This window comes from Dasypus novemcinctus, chromosome 18 (assembly GCF_030445035.2).
Source record: "Dasypus novemcinctus isolate mDasNov1 chromosome 18, mDasNov1.1.hap2, whole genome shotgun sequence".
NCBI classification, from domain to species: domain Eukaryota; kingdom Metazoa; phylum Chordata; class Mammalia; order Cingulata; family Dasypodidae; genus Dasypus; species Dasypus novemcinctus.
In genome coordinates this window covers 3,976,529-3,994,336 of record NC_080690.1, presented here as the reverse complement: position 1 = coordinate 3,994,336, position 17,808 = coordinate 3,976,529, and the positions used below count along the sequence as shown (strand labels likewise).

At 59.4% G+C, this 17,808-nt stretch overlaps 1 protein-coding gene across 1 annotated transcript in view; it reads right to left on the bottom strand.

Moving 5' to 3' along the window:
* Positions 1-12,859: 12,859 nt before the first annotated feature.
* C18H16orf74 (chromosome 18 C16orf74 homolog) overlaps positions 12,860-17,808 on the bottom strand; it is a gene marked incomplete at its 5' end in the record, with an annotated part of 36,441 nt that continues 31,492 nt past the window's right edge. The window contains 2 exons of the mRNA XM_071209521.1: positions 12,860-13,047; positions 15,126-15,247. Coding sequence (XP_071065622.1) covers positions 13,001-13,047; positions 15,126-15,247 — 169 coding nt within the window. The remainder of the gene's footprint in view (positions 13,048-15,125; positions 15,248-17,808) is intronic.

The following is a 17,808-nucleotide window of genomic DNA, read 5'->3' as shown; positions in this document are numbered from 1 at the left end:
CTTTGGGCACTTACAGCTTTACCTGTTTCCTGTCTGGCCCCCACTCGGGCCAGATGTGGGGTGAGCATTCAGCGCTTCACAAGGCTTCTCTGGGGCCCACAGCCTGGGCCCCTGGAGTGAGTCGGGGTTGACTGGAATGGGGCAAATTACTTTGCTTCCCAGTTTCTCCGTGATAAAATCCTCATTCAGGGGAGGTTTCCTGGGCAGACTTCCAAGGGCAGCGTCTCAGCCTGCTGCTTAGGAGTGGGATTTTTTTTTTTTAACAGCGTGACTGAGGTCTAAATTCACATATACAAAATTCATCCCTTTAGGGTATACAATTCAATGATTTTTCGTTTATTTCCAGAGTTACGCAACCATCGGTACTATCTAAATTCCAGAACATTTTCATCTCTGTCTTCAAGGTTCACTCCTGCCATGGCATGTATTAGAACTTCATTCCTTTTTATGGGGAGTGATATTCATCGTATAAATATAGCACATTTGCTTATCCATGATCAGTCGATGGACACGTGGGTGGGTTCCACCTTCAGCCATTCTGAATCATGCCACTACGAAGGGAAGGACATATTTAACAAGCCCCCAGTGATTCGAATGCACGCTCAACTGGAGACAACACACCACAATTTGCAGTCTCTAAAGCAACGTCATACTCACACGGTCTTTTTTTTTTAAGATGTATTTTTTAAATTTATTTCTCTCCCTTTCTCCCCCTGTTGTCTGCTCTCTGTGTCCATTCGCTGTGTGTTCTTCTCTGTCCACTTGTATTGTCAGGTGGCACTGGGAAACTGCATCTCTTTTTTGTTGTTTCTGCATCAGCTCTCCATGTGTGCAGCACCACTCCTGGGCAGGCTGTGCTTTTTTCACGCGGGGCGACTCTCCTTGTGGGGCGCACTCCTTGTGCATGGGGCTCCCCTACACAGGGGCGCCCCTGCGTGGCACAGCACTTCTTGCGCGCATCAGCACTGTGCGTGGGCCAGCTCCACACGGGTCAAGGAGGCCCGGGGTTTGAACCCTGGACCTCCTATATGGTAGGTGGATGCTCTATCCGTTGAGCCACATCCGTGTCCACACGGCCTCCTTTTGTTCTCCGCACAGCCAGGTGAGATGAGCAGCACCATTTCCCCTGTTTTCTAGAGAAGGAAATGGGGGGCTCAGACATGATGAGCCTCTTGGAGCCCAGGACCCAGCCTCCTGACACTGGGCTCTTCTGGCTCTCCTACCCATCCCACGGTTTTCTCCCCAGCTCGTTTCCTTTGCTCTTTTCCAGGCTACGAGGATCAGAAAGTGAAGCCTTGCCAACTTTGCAACACAAATATTGCCAGTCAAGAAAATATCCCCCCGTCAATCAAAACCCAGACAATTTGGCAGACACTGTCTGCAGATGCCTAAAGAAGTTATCTATTTTGAGAGGCTCACAGCTTCCCCTCCTTCCTGAACATCTCAGGGCTCCTTCTCTTCCTACCTCACTTTGCAGATGAAGAAACGGAGGTTCAGAGTGGTCCCTTGCCCTCATTCGCACAGCATCCAGTGGGGCCTTTGAAAATATTCATTTTAATAAATGGGTTTAATGAAGGTGACACATGGAACAAATCTCCCAGGTTGTAAATGACAACTTCCCAAGCAGAGGCACAGCAGACAGCTTTCAAGGGCATGGGAGTGGGCAGATCTTGACCATGGCCTGTCTTCTTCCCAGCAACCCTACGTGGGGCACGTTTCAGGGGGCGAGAGCAGAAAGCACAGGGCTGGCTGGGGTGGGGCCGCTTTCCTGCCTGGAGCCAGAATCCTGGAATCCTGGTGTCTCCTACACTTTGTCCCAGGCAAGTTCAAGTCTAGTGCCCTGTCTGTCCCCACCAGACAGAAGAGGAACTTGATAGTGGGGACTTGAGAAAGCTGGGAAACCGTCCCAGCAAGAGGGCCGGAGGAGACGCACGACTCAAGGTCAGGCGGGGTCCTGGGAGAGAGAAACCTGGTCAGGTAGTCGTCCCGCAGCTCCGCTCGCCTTTCTCACGTGCAGCTCGAGCTGTGTCCAAACGCCCGGGCGACGCTTTCCGTTTAAGTACACGTTTGTTGTGGAGTTAATTGTAACCATCATCGAATTTAAATTTATAGGAATTTTCTTGGCTCCACCGCCCTCCTGCCAGATGTCTCCGTCTGTCCCTGTTAAATGCGTAGGGCTGAGGAGAGGGCTCTCCTGTTTTTTTTTTTCTCTCGATGAGATGGCTGTATTGGAATTTTAATATACAGTTCTGAAGGAAGGAGGGGAGAGGAGGAGAAGCCAGCCCCCTAGTCCCCAGGACATCTAGAACACCTTGCGGCCATGGTCACCTCCCTCACCTGTGACCACATCGCCCCTTCAGGGCAGTCAGGCAGGGTAGTACTTTCTAGACGAGTTAGAGTTTGGCAGTGTCCTCCAGCACCGAGACCTTGACCTAGGGCTCATTTTCTACAGCACTGGATCTGCCAGCGGCTGTGCCATCCGGGCAGTGACCGCCAGCCACGTGCGGGAGCCGAGTCCTCCAAACGCGGTCCGTGCAGCGGGGGCCGAGTGGGCCTGGGATCACCTGGATGTGCCTGACGCTTGGGCATGGGAGAGGGGACGGCTTCCCGAAGCACCCCTGCAAATAGTCCCGGGTGGGGCGAGTCGGGGAACCCCTGTGGGTCACCCATGTGCACTGTGTCCATTCAACACTGACTCGACGGCGAGGCCGGAATCCCCACGCGGGGTTCCGTGTGGGGACCGGCCAGCGCTCAGGAGAACAATGCCCTCCAGCCAAGGCGCCCGCCACACCTGGGCCAAGGGAAGCGGGCGCTCTGGGCCCTGGATATCTGCATCTTGAAAGCTTCCTGGCTGAGCCTAAGAGCCATGACTGAGGCCTAAACTACGCTGAACCGCTCCCCTTTGTCTCTCGGGGCCCTGTAGTGGGGAAGCAATGACTAGCAGCTCCTCGTCTTGTCACCGAGGGAAGGAGGGCCTAGAAATAGAGTCACAGCAGCAAAAGAAGAAATACCGAGTGGAAAGCACCTCTGCAGGCGTCCCTCTGCCTTCCCTGGCCTCTGCGCACAGGTGAGTGGCCTGGTACGGGACACTGTCCTGGTGACAAGAGAGCGTTGCCTCCCAACCTGGAACCCCTCCCTGCTGCAGGTGCGCTCCTGTCCTGGGAAGGCTTCCTGCCGTGTGACTTGGGCACCGGGCTGCCCCCGCATCCTCTTCTTTAAAGTGGGGTGTGGCCACGGCTTCCCTCGGGGCCGGCAGCCGCTGGCACCCCCGGGCTGGGGGTTCTAGCCAGCGTCGTTCCCTTGGCTGGTGCCCCGCTGGCGTCAGCTCTGAATTGTTTAGAGCATCCCCGTCTCCTGGGGCCACTGTGAGGCTCGAAGGGATGGGCGCAGGTAAGGCCGCAGGTGTGCTCAGGTGTGGCTCAGGTGCTTTGGTGCCTGTTGAGCGCGGTGCTTCGAGGATCAGGAGGGAAGCGCGAGCAGGAGGGGCCGGGTCTCGGGGCCTGCCCTTGTAAGCCACTTTCAGGGACTTGGACCTGATCCTGGGCACAGTGGAGGCCATTTAGGGGTGCAGGTGGGGAGTGACATGAATAGTTTGCATTTTAGGAAGAAAACGCTGCAGTGGGTGGAGTAGGGGTGGGTTGGGCCCAGCCCGAGACTCACCTGCGTGATTAGGGGTGGGACAGAGCCCAGCACAGCAGACTTGCCTGGAAGCTGTGAGCAAAAGTCCAGGGAAGGGGCCACGGAGCCTGTCCTGGGGCAGTGGCTGCGAGGACTGAGAACGGGTCTGTCTGAGCCCAGAGCCCTTCCACTGTCTCTGCTGGATCCAGAAGCTTCGAGATCCAAACCAGGTGGCCACAGGTCTTTCCCCCATCTACCTGTGGCTCCAGCGGCGCGGGTCCACCTGGAGGGGCTGCGTTTCCCTCCCCCGCTTACCCAGCCCCCGGGCTTGGCAAAGACGCTCTCGCGCCAGCCCCGCCGCGCGCAGCACGCCGAGCCAGGCGCTCTCCGATGGCTCCGACATGGTGTGAATACGCTCTTGTGTCTTTTTGCCATCTGCTGCTGTCATTAAAAAATTACATTTCCATCTGTTTTCGCACTTTTCTCCCCTCCCCTCCTCCCTTCCTGGAGGAGCAGCGCAGGAAGCGTAAGTCGCGGGGCAGGACGTCCCCCCGCCTCTTGGAAGCTGGGAACTTTCCGGGACGCACTAAGGGCTCAGCCTGCCACCAGGGTGCTCGGTGCCCCTCATTTCCTCTTCATTTGCCATCGCCCCGTGGCCCCGGCTCCTCCCCGCTCAGGGAGAGAGCCGTTACAACGCTTTTTTATTGTTGCTTTTAATCAGTACGCTTGATTTTGGCATTAAAAATAAAGGCAAAATAAACTTCAGACATTAGTAACCATTTCCCCAGGATGTCTCCAGGGAAGAACAGACTGGAGGAAGCGAGAATCAGGAAGCCATGTTGCGGGTTCAAAATAAATGTCATTCTAGGCCAGCCTCGAGGAGGCCCCCCTCACCTCTCCACCGAGCAGGGACTTTCAGTAGCGTGTCCGGCTCATGGACAGCCCAGCCCAGCAAGTCGTGGCCACATCAGACGACTTTGCTGACCCTCAGCCCAGCTTTGCGAGCCCTGGCAGCATTGCTAACGTTCAGGGGGCCTTTTAAAAGCCGGTGCCAGGCACTCTTCTAAATAACGGGGCTCCTTCCCTTCATCCCCCAGCACCCCAGCTTAAAATCCCCCTCTGAAGGCCGAGGCCGCCGAGAGGTGACGCAGCGGCTGGGGAGGTGAAGCTGGTCCTGAGTCAGGTGGGAGGCGGCGGGCTGAGGGTGCTGTGCTCAGAGCGAGACCACGTCGGGCCAGGGGAGGGAAGGGGCCTCGGGGCGCAGTCCCGCGGGGAGTCTCCGGGCAGGTCTGGGTGCTTGCCCTCAGCGTGTGTGCCGGGGCGGCGGCGGCGGGCGCCCCTGGGCTGGTTGGAAGGGCACACCCCCACCCCACCCCGACTGAGCCAGAACCTGCCTTGGCACCAGATCCCGCCGAAAGGTCGAGGCTCTCGGATCTAGAACAGAACATTCTAGAACAGAACATGCCTCCGAGTTGTCCCCCCCCAAGGGGCAAGGAAGCTGGGGTGTGTCGCTGCACCCCTATCTGGCGTGGGGTGCAGGCGGCTCCCAGAGGTCTGATCTCCCCGGGTGTACCTCCCGTCTCCCGTGAGGAGCCCCCACCCCTGCTCTGCTCGAGAGACAGCCCCGGGAAAGACGGACGCAGGGGCTTGAGGCTGAGCTGTGGCCAGGTGACCGGGGAGGGGGGGGCCCAGGCACGCCCTGCGGCTGCCACCCCGGGCAGTGCACCCCAGGGTCCATGCCTTACCACCCACCCACTGCTGGGCCTCACGGGACGTTCAGACCCACCGGTTCAGGAACCCCCATTCTCCAGAGAAGCAAACCGAGGCCCAGGGAGGCAGGTGACCTGCCCTGTCCAGTCACGGGGGCCGCCGTGGACTCTGTGCGGCTCCAAGCGGGACTGTACAGGGGTTATTTATTTATTTTTTTAGATTTATTTTATTTATTACCCCCCCGCAGTTGTCTGCTCTCTGTGTCCATTCGCTGTGTGTTCTTCTGTGTCCGCCTGCATTCTTGTCAGCGGCACGGGAATTGGTGTTTCTTTTTGTTGCGTCATCTTGCTGCGTCAGCTCTCCGTGTGTGCGGCGCCACTCCTGGGCAGGCTGTGCTTTTTTTGTGCTGGGTGGCTCTCCTTTCGGGGCACACTCCTTGCACGTGGGGCTCCCCTACGCGGGGGACACCCCTGCGTGGCACGGCACTCCTCGCGTGCATCAGCACTGCGCATGGGCCAGCTCCACACGGGTCAGGAGGCCCGGGGTTTGAACCTTGGACCTCCCATATGGTAGGCGGATGCCTGTGTTTGGCCAAATCCGCTTCCCTACATGGATTATTTTACTTGTTCCTCACATGTTCTCCATGAGGAAGGTACTGGCATCTCCATTTGATGGGTAAGGAAATAGAGGCCCAGAGAGGCTGAGTGACTAGCTCAAAGTCACACAGCACAGTGGGGGATCTGATGACAACAAAGCCCTTGATGCTATTTTTCTGCTTCTGAGGGGGTTTGGGGCTGCAGTGGGATGCCCTGCCTCCCAGCCATCCCTGGGTGACAGCTTGCCCTGAGCCAGCCCCTTCCTCTCACCCCTTCTCCACACGGGGAGACAGGGCTGGCTTGAAGATGAAGAGACAGCAGGGACAGGTTGAAGGCTGATGAGCAGTCACGGGGTTTACTGCAGCTTGGGGTGCAGGTGTCGCCAGGAAGCGCCTCTGTCTCCACACAGCAGGCACCGTCCTCGGGTCCCCTGGCCAGCTGGCAACACCGGAATGAAACCTCCGGCTGCAAGAGGCCCAGGGCCAGGACCAGTCCGGACCCCCTGGGCCCCGGAACCTTCCTCCAGGAGAGCCAGGCGACTCCCCCCCTCCCCGAGGGTAAGCAGGTGCCAGGAGCCCCCGCCGGCCCCCACCCGCCTCCCCTCCTCACAGCCCTCCAGTCCCGTTGCCACGGACACCGAGAGCCTGGGGCACAGGTCATCAGCAGGGCAGCTGGCCCGGCAGGCTGGGGTACCTCGGGGAGCTGGGGCTCCCCTCAGCCTGAGGCCCCGCGCCGAGACCCAGCGTCCCCTCGGATTCAAGAGGGGGCCGCCCTGGGCCGCCTGTCTGATCTCACCTCCAGGTGAACCCGAGGGGTCAGGGAAGCCAGCAGGGAAACGACAGCTGAGCTGGGGGGGACAGGGAGGAGGTGCTGGGAGGCAGCTGGGCCCGGAAGGCGAGGGTGGGCTCCGGGCTGAGTCCCGGCTGCTGCCTCCTACCGGGGGGCCCCGGGCAACCGATTGACCCCTGGGTCCCTCAGCTGCCCGGTGTGGGGCGGGGGGCTAACAATGGCACCCTCCTGCAGACGATGAGATGCTTGCTCCCTGTTTGTGACTCTGCCCCTTTCGCAGAACTGTCCATGCCTTCTGTGTGCCAGGGGACTGCCCGGCTCGTGGACGGGGGGGGGGGTCTGACCACATGACTGGTTTGGCCGGTGGAACGTGGGCAGGTGTCCCCAGCAGGGGCTGCAAGTGCACTTGTGTGGCGTGTCTCGCGCTCTGCTTCTGCCGTCCTCCACGAGGACAAGGGACCCTGGTAGCCACTGGCCAAAAATTGAGGTGGCACGTGATGCACATTTGACCCTAACTGTTCCTCACTCGGCTCATCCCCGCTGCTCAACAGAGTCGCGCCAGCCCACAGGTCAGCGAGGAGGAAATAGATGCTTGTCTGTTGCAGCCCACTGGGTTTGGAGGTTTGTTACACAGCAACATCGCAGCAAAGAGAAAACTGACTGTGGGAGTGGGATAAGTTTAATTTTCACAAAGGGATAGCCAGAGCCAGCTCTGCTGTTTGAGAAGGTAGGGTAGGGGTTTTAGTGGCTTTGGCGCACCAAGAATTTGAAAAGTGGCCCCGAAACAAGAGAGGTCCAATGGTGGGTGCTGGGGGTGGGGCCAAAGCCAGAGGGCCAATGGTGAGAAGTGGGGGCGGGGCCAGCAGTGAAAGCGGCACCAAATTTGAAAAGGCAGACTTGGCCCAGTGGTTAGGGCGTCCGTCTACCATATGGGAGGTCCGCGGTTCAAACCCAGGGCCTCCTTGACCAGTGTGGAGCTGGCCCATGTGCAGTGCTGATGCGCGCAAGGAGTGCCGTGCCACGCAGGGGTGTCCCCCGTGTAGGGGAGCCCCACGCGCAAGGAGTGCGCCCCGTTTAAGGAGAGCCGCCCAGCGCGATAGAAAATGCAGCCTGCCCAGGAATGGCGCCACACACACGGAGAGCTGACACAGCAAGATGACACAACAAAAAGAAGCACAGATTCCCGTGCCACTGACAACAACAGAAGCAGACAAAGAAGATGCAGCAAACAGACACAGAGAACAGACAACCAGGGTGGGGGGAAGGGGAGAGAAATAAATAAATAAATCTTAAAAAAAATAATTTGAAAAGGCCACCAGGAGTGAAAGCAGCGCTGAGCCTGCCCAGCCGGCGGGAGCGTAGGGACCGTGGGCGGGGAACCAGAGCGGGAGCCACGGAAGTTAGCTAGCTCTCTCGGATAGGATGTAACCCCCGAAGTACCCAATCAATGGGGAGCAGGGGAGGGACCTGCGTGTTAGGTTTAGATTATAAACGTCAGTGTTTCTTGTTGTTTGGTGGGCGGCCATTTTATCCAGGTCGAGCGCCCGTTCTTGCAAGATGGTTAATAAAATTCTTTTCTCCTCCACCATCGGGCAAGCTTTTGTTTGGTAACAGGAGCAGCTTTCTTTCTAACATGACTAACACTATCCCACGGGGGTTCTGCAAGGGTCTCATGAGTGAAAATAGACGTGCTTAGCGCAATGCCTGGGCACACAGCAAGCAATACAAGTGCCGCCTGGACCAACACATCAAGCGGCTACTACGTGTGGGGTGCTGGGTCTACCGTGCTGTGGAGACCGACGGGCCGCCTTTAGGGGGCTGGTTTCCTGCCCCGACACTGGCCTTCGCTGAGGGACGGGGTTCGGACAAACGGGAGCAAAGGCGCCCAGACACGGAACGGCCAGGACAGGGTGGCAGACTGTGTTTTTTAAACAACGGCCACCGCCTCTCTCCCTTCCACGTGCCCTTCTTAGAATGTGCCTTCCACACTCCTCCCATCGAGAGGAGGGGTCTCTGTCCCCGCCCTCGCATCTCAGACAACAGAGGCGACACGATGCAACCTCAGCCGTTACGGACTCAGCCTTGGCAGGCAACACAGCTCCCCCCCCGGCTTCCTGGAGCTGCTCACACTTGGGAACCAGCCACCACGCCGTGGGGAAGCCCCCGCTGCCCACGGAGAGACCCGCAGCCAGCACCAACTGGCCAGCCGTGCGGGTCACCACCTCGGGAGCGGATCTTTCCGAGACGGCGCATGAAACAGAGGCAAGACGCCCTGTCCAAATTGTAGATTTATGGACAAAGTAAATGATTGTGCTCCTATCACGCTGCTAAGTTTGGGGGCCGCTTGTTACGTGGCAACAGTAACTGAAACAAGAGGCAGGCGAGAAGTTCCGATTGCTTAGCGAGAGGATGGGTGGGGCTGAGAGGGTGGCCGCTCTCCGGGGGGCCGTGGAGAGCGTTTGCAGGTTGAACTGGGCAGTGATGGGATCAGAGGTTCAGATGGCGCAGGACGGAGGGTGAGGAGAGAGGAGGCAGTGATCAGCCAGGGAGCCTTCCACCCCGCCTGGAGCTGAAATGGGAGCCTGAAGCCGGGCAGTCCAAGCAAAGCAGAAGGTGGAGTTGAGTGAGTGGTCCTGTGGGGCTGGGGGAGGACAGCGCGATCGGGAGGTGGCTGCTAAGGGGGGTGGAGTTTCTCTTTTTGGAGTAATGAAATTGTTCTAAAATTTTTTGTGGTGATGAACGCGCATCACTGTAATTATACTAAAAGCCACTGATGGTACACTTTGGATAGATTGTCTGGTATGTGAATATATCTCAATAAAACTGCTTTTAAAAAACCCTGAGAAATGGCGCCCAGCCAAGAGGAGCCTAAAGAGCCATGACAACTAAATAATAATGTGTATCTTGGATGAGATCTTGGAATGAAAAAGGACATTAGGGAAAAAAAAACGAAGAAACCTGAACAAAATTTGGTCTTCAGTTAAAAAAAAAATCAATGGAACAAAAAGAATTGATGGTTGAGTGCGAAAGAGATGTCAAAGAGGACCCAGGACCCGGGAGCTTGGGGGAAGATGGGGCCAAGAATGAAGTGGGGGGGGGGAGGATGAGGAGGCAGGGGCAGGGCGTGGGGGAGGCAGTGGCCACCTTTTTATGCTGGGTGTGGTGGTGACGCCATCTGATTAAGATTTTATTTTATTTTATTTTATTTTATTTTATTTTATTTTTTTAAAGATTTATTTATTTATTTAATTCCCCCCACCTCCCCTGGTTGTCTGTTCTTGGTGTCTGTTTGCTGCGTCTTGTTTCTTTGTCCGCTTCTGTTGTCGTCAGCGGTACAGGAAGTGTGGGCGGCGCCATTCCTGGGCAGGCTGCACTTTCTTTTCACGCTGGGCGGCTTTCCTCACGGGCACACTCCTTGCACGTGGGGCTCCCCCACGCGGGGGACACCCTTGCGTGTCAAGGCACTCCTTGCGCGTATCAGCACTGCGCATGGGCCAGCTCCACACGGGTCAAGGAGGCCCGGGGTTTGAACCGCGGACCTCCCATATGGTAGACGGACGCCCTAACCACTGGGCCAAAGTCCGTTTCCCTTTATTTTTTTAATTTATTCCCCGTCCCCACCGTTGTCTGCTCTCTGTGTCCATTCGCTGTGTGTTCTTCTGCGTTCACTTGCATTGTCAGGTGGCACTGGGAAACTGCATCTTTTTTTTTTTAAAGATTTATTTATTTATTTTTCTCCCAGTCCCGCCCCCCGACCCAGCTGTCTGTTCTCTGTGTCTATTTGCTGTGTCTTCTTTGTCCACTTGTTGTTGTCAGAGGCATGGGAATCTGTGTTTCTTTTTGTTGCATCATCTTGTTGTGTCAGCTCTCCGTGTGTGCGGCGCCATTCCTGGGCAGGCTGCACTTTCTTTCGCGCTGGGTGGCTCTCCTTATGGGGTGCACTCCTTGCGTGTGGGGCTCCCCTATGCGGGGGACACCCCTGCATGGCAGGGCACTCCTTACGTGCATCAGCACTGCGCATGGGCCAGCTCCACACGGGTCAGGAGGCCCTGGGTTTGAACCGCAGACCTCCCATGTGGTAGGCAGACGCCCTAACCACTGGGCCAAGTCTGCTTCCCTGCATCTCTTTTTTGTTGCATCATCATGCTGCATCAGCTCTTCGTGTATGCGGCGCCACTCCTGGGCAGGCTGCGCATTTTTCACATGGGGCGCCTCTCCTTGTGGGATGCACTCCTTGTGCGTGGGGCTCCCCTATGTGGAGGCACCCCTGGGTGGCACAGCACTCCTTGCGCGCATCAGCACTGCACGTGGGCCAGCTCTACACGGGTCAGGAGGCCCTGGGTTTGAACCCTGGACCTCCCATGTGGTAGGCGGACACTGTACCAGTTGAGCCACAACCACTTCCCTGAACCCTTTTAATTCCTCAGTCATTGGCTTGTCCCTAAATTTGTCTTTCTGCATCTGTGACTTAATATTTTGTGAAATCTGATTCTCAGTCATCTAGGTGACTTAAAAAAGGCAGTCACCTGCTGGATGACTCCTTTGGGTGACGGGCGAGAACAAGCCGGCCTCATGGGAGCTGGGAGCCTGGGGGCTTGGAGGGGGCACCCTGGCTGGGCGCAGGGGAGTCTGCTGGGGCCGTGGAAATGTCTGCCTCCCTTGGGACGTGGGCCCACGGTGTGTGCACGTGGACAATCCATGGGGCGACTTGTTCAAGGTGAGTGTACTTTACTGCATAGGTTACGCCTCAATAAAAAAGCAAAAAGAAAGGTCAGGACAGCGTGGAGCTTTCCCGGCTCAGACGGTGGGCCAGGCTGCTGAGACAATTTCCAGGTGCGTGCCCTCCGGGAGAAGGGGCGAGGAGGAGGGTACCCCCGGGAATGCTCTGTGGCTGCCGGCCACATCTTCAGCATGTGGACCCCTTGATCAGCAGCGATTAAGACAAGAGCAGGTGCAGCTCAGTGGAGCTCAGGGGTTCAATCCCTGCTCCCTCCTTAAGAAAAAAAACAAACCGTGCTGGGGAGCCGTGGTTGAGAGCCTGCTTCCCACATTCAAGGTCCCAGGTTCAATCCCCAGTACCTCCTAAAAACAATAAAAAACAAAAAACCAAAATGGTGACAGCCAGGCATTAAACCAAGTGCCAGGTCTTCTGAGGGGGTCCCTGCGGAGTGGGGGGCTTCTGAGGGGCCGTGATGGCGCCGCTCCCACGCCCCTGCAGCTGGCCCTGACTGGGGGGCCGCCCGCATCCCCTGGGCACTAGGGGCTCCAGTACCCACATACCCTGCCGTCTGGAAGGGCCAAGCTGGAAGAGCCGGATGATTCCGGAAGCAGCCTCAGCCAGCGACGAACGGGTCTGAGCCCGGGGCCACGGGGCCAGCCGGCTCTCTACGGCCCCGCCTCGCCTCCCAAACAGATTGACCGGAAACTTCATCGCAGGCCCTGCTTCTAAGCCCAAACTGCAGGGAAACTAGACCCGCAAGAGGCCCTGCAGCCTCTGATAGAAGCCACCGGAAACGCACAGAAACGCCTGTCCCAAGTTCAGACCTATCCGCGGGGAGAAGGGACGGCCAGCGAGTTCACGTTCTCTTTTAAAACAGAACAAAAACGTCGCCTCCTGTCCTAGGATGGACTATTGCAGGCATTTGACAGATGAGAAGAGCAAGGCCCTGCGGGCTGGGCCCACGGCTGGTTAGGGGCCGAGATCAAGCAGGGCCCTCGGCCCGGCTGAGCCGTCTGCAAAGTGGGGGGGCCCAGGCCTGCCAAAGGCCCACTGAGCCAGCTCCCCCCGCCCCAAGCAGCTCTTTGAGGCGCACCTGCTCAGCTGGGTGAGCAGCGGCCCCTCACCCAACCCCAGGAGCAGGATTCACCGTTCCTTAGAGGGTCTTTATTCATAATGCAAAAAGAAATTATAAACGACTCTTGGGACCGTTTCGAGATGTGTAAAACGTCTTGTAAAAAAGGGAGCAGCTCCTCTTGCGAGAAGCAGCTCGTGCTGACCTCGAGGAAGTGTGGCCACAGATGCCGGGCGTCTCCTGAGTCCACGGAAGGGTCTCTCCCCTCCGCCCGCACCGGGGCCGGCAAGGACGCGGCGGCGCTGGAGGTCTGCTGGGAAGAGTGTTCTGGAAGCGGCGGGGCTGACCCCTCGCTCGGCTCGCCACCTCACCCGTCGCGCCTCGCCCTCCGCTGGAATCGCTCCGTTTACCCCGTGGCCTGCGCAGCGCGGCCCAGTGGCTGCGACCCCGGGGGCTCTGGGGGGGCGGTCGGGAACCCTGGCAGCCGCGTCCGCCTCAAGCTTCAGGGTCCATGTCTCCGTCCTCCATCTCCTCCAGCCAGACTAGGAAAAAGAGGGGGCGCGACACCTGGATGGACCCCCGCAGCCAGCCCCTTTCCCGGGAGCTCCGCCCACATGCCGGCTGTCCAGGGCCCCCAGGCCCCTGCACCCACCCTCAGCACCCAGCTCTTAGCGGCTCTGGCTGAGCTTCCCGGGATCACCCACCTGGGTACCACCCTGGGTGCAGGCTCTTCCGAGGGCTTTACACTGCAACTTCCCCCATCCCGCCCACCCACGCCAGGGCCAGGCTGAGTGGGGCGGGGGGGGGGGGGGGGCTTGTGGGCAGGGCCATCCGGGGGGGCGGGGCTTCCCCATGAGAGGCTGAGTCCAGAGACCCATGTGCTGGGTGGGCGGGGGCAGCACCCCCCCAGCGGGGGTTCTCTCCCACCCCCTGCTGCCTCGGGAATCCCCCTCCTCAGCACCGGTTCCAGTCGCCACGAGGCAGGAGAGGCTGGCCCGGCCTGACGTCCTGTCTGGCCAGTGTACCGAGCCCCTAGCCCCGTCTGTCCTTCCAGGACCCCCCTGGCCTGCTCGAGGCTTTGCTCTAATAATATATCTCCCGTTCCCAGCCCAGGAAGCTGAGGGAGCTGGACCCCTGGCTTGGTCACACAGCTGGTAAGTGGCCAGCCCAGGATTTGAATTCGGGACTTGGCCTTCCAAGCCTTCTACTGCTGACTGCTCTGAGTGGGAAGAAGGGAGGGCTGGGGGAGCGAGCATGGCTGAGCCAGGAGGCGCCCCGAGGCTGCTCTGGGCTAATCCCCACCCCCAGAGCAACTGAAGGACCCTCCCTGAGGTCCTGGCATCTTCCCGGGGGGCCTGGGGGCCTCTGGCTGGAAAGGTCTCCCCAGAGACGGAAGCAGCAGGCTCCCGGCAATCGCACGAGCCCTGGGACCAGGGCAGGCCCCCTTTGACAGGGACACCCAGGCTCGGGGAGGGAGGGGTCCAGGGCAGAAGCGGGGTCTGGGCTCTGGCCGCCGACACTGAGCGCCTGCTGGCCCCGGGGCGCGGGGAGAGCACTGGACCGGGAGCCGGCGCTCCTTCCGGCGGGCTCTGGCCGCGGCTTCCTCACCTGCAGACTCGCCGCCCAAGGGCTCTGAGTGGAACGCGCTCGTTCGGGAGAGCTCTCCACCCACGCCACGCCCCAGCACCTGCCAGGGCTGGGGGCTTTCTCAGGGTCACTCAGCTCTGGTGACCAGGCTGGGACACACACTCGGGACTTCTGGAAAAGTCGATCCGAGTCTCCCTACCAGACTGTACGGTCATGAATTCTGCACCGGCCTTGTCATTGCTGTGTCGGGCAAGGGACCCGTCACGGCCGGCCGGCTGACCGCTGCCACGCTGATGGGCAGGGGGTCACGTCTAACCTGGGGGGCTAGAGTGTGAGCTCCGGGTCGCAGGGCCTGGCTCTGAACCCCACCTCTGCTCAACCGCTCCGAACCTCAGTTTATCCATCTCCAGAATGGGAACGAAAACTACCTGACCACAGGGTCCTCGTGGGGACTACGCCCCTTCGTAAACGTGGCGCACAGAGCGCGACGCAACCCCCGCGGATGCTCTCGTTTATCTCCAGCAGCAGCCTCAGCACAGGCCTGGCCTTTGTGCAGTGAATAAATGAATTATTTGTGCTCAAAGGGGGTCAACCGGGAGCGTCCTCGCTCCGGGAAAGATTCCAGCCCCGCTCCCCTCCCCGCGGCGGCCGCGCTTGGAAGCCCCGGGGTCAGTCCCAGCCGGGGCGTGGGCTGCTTCCAGCCTGCTCTGTCCAGCTGGAACCGCCGAGGCCAACAAGATGGAGCACCCGTCCACCGGGCTGGCAGGGGACGGCGCATCCATCAATCACCCCGGCCGGCGGGAGCCGCGGCGGGCCCGGCCAGCCCCGCTCCATCCATCACTCCCCCTGGCCGCGGGCACGGGCTGTCTCGCTAATTACTTAACATGCCACATCTTGCCGAGGCTGGTGCCACGGCGAGGGGGCCCACGGTGGGGGGGGACGCAGAGGCCGGGGCGGGGGCGGGTCACAGGCTCAGCAAGGAGGGGGACCCGTGAGCTGTCTCCGGGACCCCCGGCCCGCCGGCGGCCCTCACCTGTCTGCACCTGGTCTCTTGACAGCATCATGCCCGTGGGGGTCGGGGGGGTGATGATGATGTCGGGCACGTCCAGGTGCCTGCCGCTCAGGACGGGGGCCTCGTCGTGGCTGCTGCTGCTGCTGACACACATTTTAAAGCCTGAGCGGGCAGGCCGTGGGAAACACACACGCACGTACACACACGACAGAGAGACAGGCATCAGTGGCCGCCGGGGGGACCGCCGCCACTGCCTGCCTGCCCCCCCCCACCCTCCGCCGTCACCGTGAGACCTGACGACCCTCGGGAAGGGGCCGTTGCTGCGCCCGCTTCACGGAGGAGGAAACTGAGGCCCACACCAGTGACGTGACCCGCCTGAGCTTGCACGACTCGTTGAGGGTCGTGACTTTGGCCTGCGTTTTTCCCTTGGTGCCTCGAACAGTGTCTGGCACGTAGTAGGTGCTCAAGTAATGACTGTGAATGAATGGGAGCGACACAGCTTGAATCTGAACCCAGGCCCGGCTGACCCGAAACCAAGCCTGACGGTACCTCCCCCGCAAATTATTTTCCGAAGGAGTTTAGGGAAGGTTGTGTTATTTCTTCCTTAAATGTTGGGCTGAAGCCACCAATTAAACCGGGCCGGGAGGTTTTTTCCTCCTCGTTGGGTTTCTTGCACGGATGCAGGGCTATCTGGGTTTTCTGTTTCATCCGGCGTCAGTGCTGGTAAGGAGGAGGGCACTCACATCCCCTGAGGCGTCGGGTTCCTGGGCCCACCTCGCCAGTAACACACACAGATCCAGCCCCGTCGCCGACGTCCTGCTGCCCGCTCGGTCGGGCACTCCCCTCCTCTCTCCAGGCTCAGGCGGGGGATCCCCGTCAGCCAGCAGCCCGAGCACCAGCCCGGTGCTGCCCCTCGTCTCCTCACCCTCCACCTGCCTTGGTCAATCTAATCAACCACACGGCGGCAGGTTCCACCTCCCGGGACCTCTCTGCTCCCCGTCCTCTTCCCTCCGCGTGCCCCCAGCTGGCCTCTCGCCTCCTGGCTCAACCCTTCAAGCAGCAGCCAGAGCGACGTCGTGCCGACCCGGAACACAAAACAGCTCTTGCCCTAGCGACCGGCTGCATTTCTCGGGAACACCGGCCTCCGGGGATGCCCTCGGGAAGGGGTCCTGTGAGCCGGTGAACTGGGGAACCACCCGTCTGTGGGCAGACTGACTCCCAAGTACCCCGTCCTTCCCCTGAAGATTTGGAAACGTGCACGCATGGTCAAGCACTCAAGGCCCCGAGCAGCGCTGTGCTGTCCCCGGGCTGGCGGGCTTCAAGAACCAGGGAGTCTGTTTTGGGAGGAGCCATGAGCCATGGAATATAATTTGAAAAATGCTGACCACAAGCTAACGTCAGCCTCCTGTCCAGCATTCAGCCTCCGTGCTCTAGCCTGACCTAGGTCCCTGGCCACCTGGCCACACACTCACCACTGTTCAGTTTCCTGAATTCACTGGGCTGCCTAACCCCTCCATGCCTCTGCACATGCTGGGAATGCCCTTTCTTCCTGGGCCGGGATAATGAGCTCCTACTTTATCCTTTGAACCCCAGGGAAGATATCCTGGCAGATCTGATCACTCCCTACTTTATCGTCTGCACCCATTTACCCATCAACCCACACTGCATTATTGCTCCTGTAGGCAGCCTCTTCCTTACTCTCCAGTTCCCCTTGAACCTTGCACCCTGCCTGGGGCATAGTAAATAGGAATTCTTTACATTTTAAATGAAAAAATAAAAATCCAGGCACTGTTGAATTTGCTTCCTGAGCTCTATGCCCCATCACTTTCCTCCCAGAGGGCCCCAGACTGGGACCAAATAGCTGCAGTATCTGAGCACCTGGCAGGCCCACCCGAACCTCCGCTGGGACAGCGCACCAAGGGTCCCCGAGGGTCAGCATGGCAGCTGGAAATGCACCCCCAGGAGGGGCAGCCCAGGCCCCCTCCCCTCGAGCACGGGCTGCGCTCGGTGACTGGTTTCCAACGAGCAGGGTGAATGGAGGAACGGTGCAGCTCTGGGACCGGCCCTCAAGGCCCCGTGGCCTCCCTCCTGCTCCCTCGTGGGTCACCCGCTCCGGGGAGGCCGGCCATCATGTTGGGAGGGCACTCAAGGGGCTCAGGGAGAGTCCACGCGGGAGGGCCACAGCGGGGCGAGGGCGCCACCTCAGAATCAGACCCTCCCAGCAGCCCCGGCCAGCCCCCCTCCCCCTGCAGCCTCAAGAGGCACCCAAGCCAGAACACCCTGCTCGGCTGCTCTCCGATCCTCGGCGCACAGAAACTGTGAGCTAATAAGTGTTGGTTGTTGGGAAGTGGATTTGGCTCAATGGATAGAGCGTCTGCCTACCACACGGGAGGTCCAGGGTTCAAACCCAGGGCCTCCCGACCCATGTGGTGAGCTGGCCCATGCGCAGTGCTGATGCGCACAAGGAGTGCCAGGCCACGCAGGGGTGTCCCCCCATGTAGGGGAGCCCCACATGCAAGGAGTGCACCCCATAGGGAGATCTGCCCTATGTGAAAAGAGTGCAGCCTGCCCAGGAGTGGCGCCGCACACATGGAGAGCTGAAGCAGCAAGATGATGCAACAAAAAGAGACACAGATTCCTGGTGCCGCTGACAAGAATACAAGTGGACACAGAAGAACAAACAGCAAATAGACAGAGAGAGCAG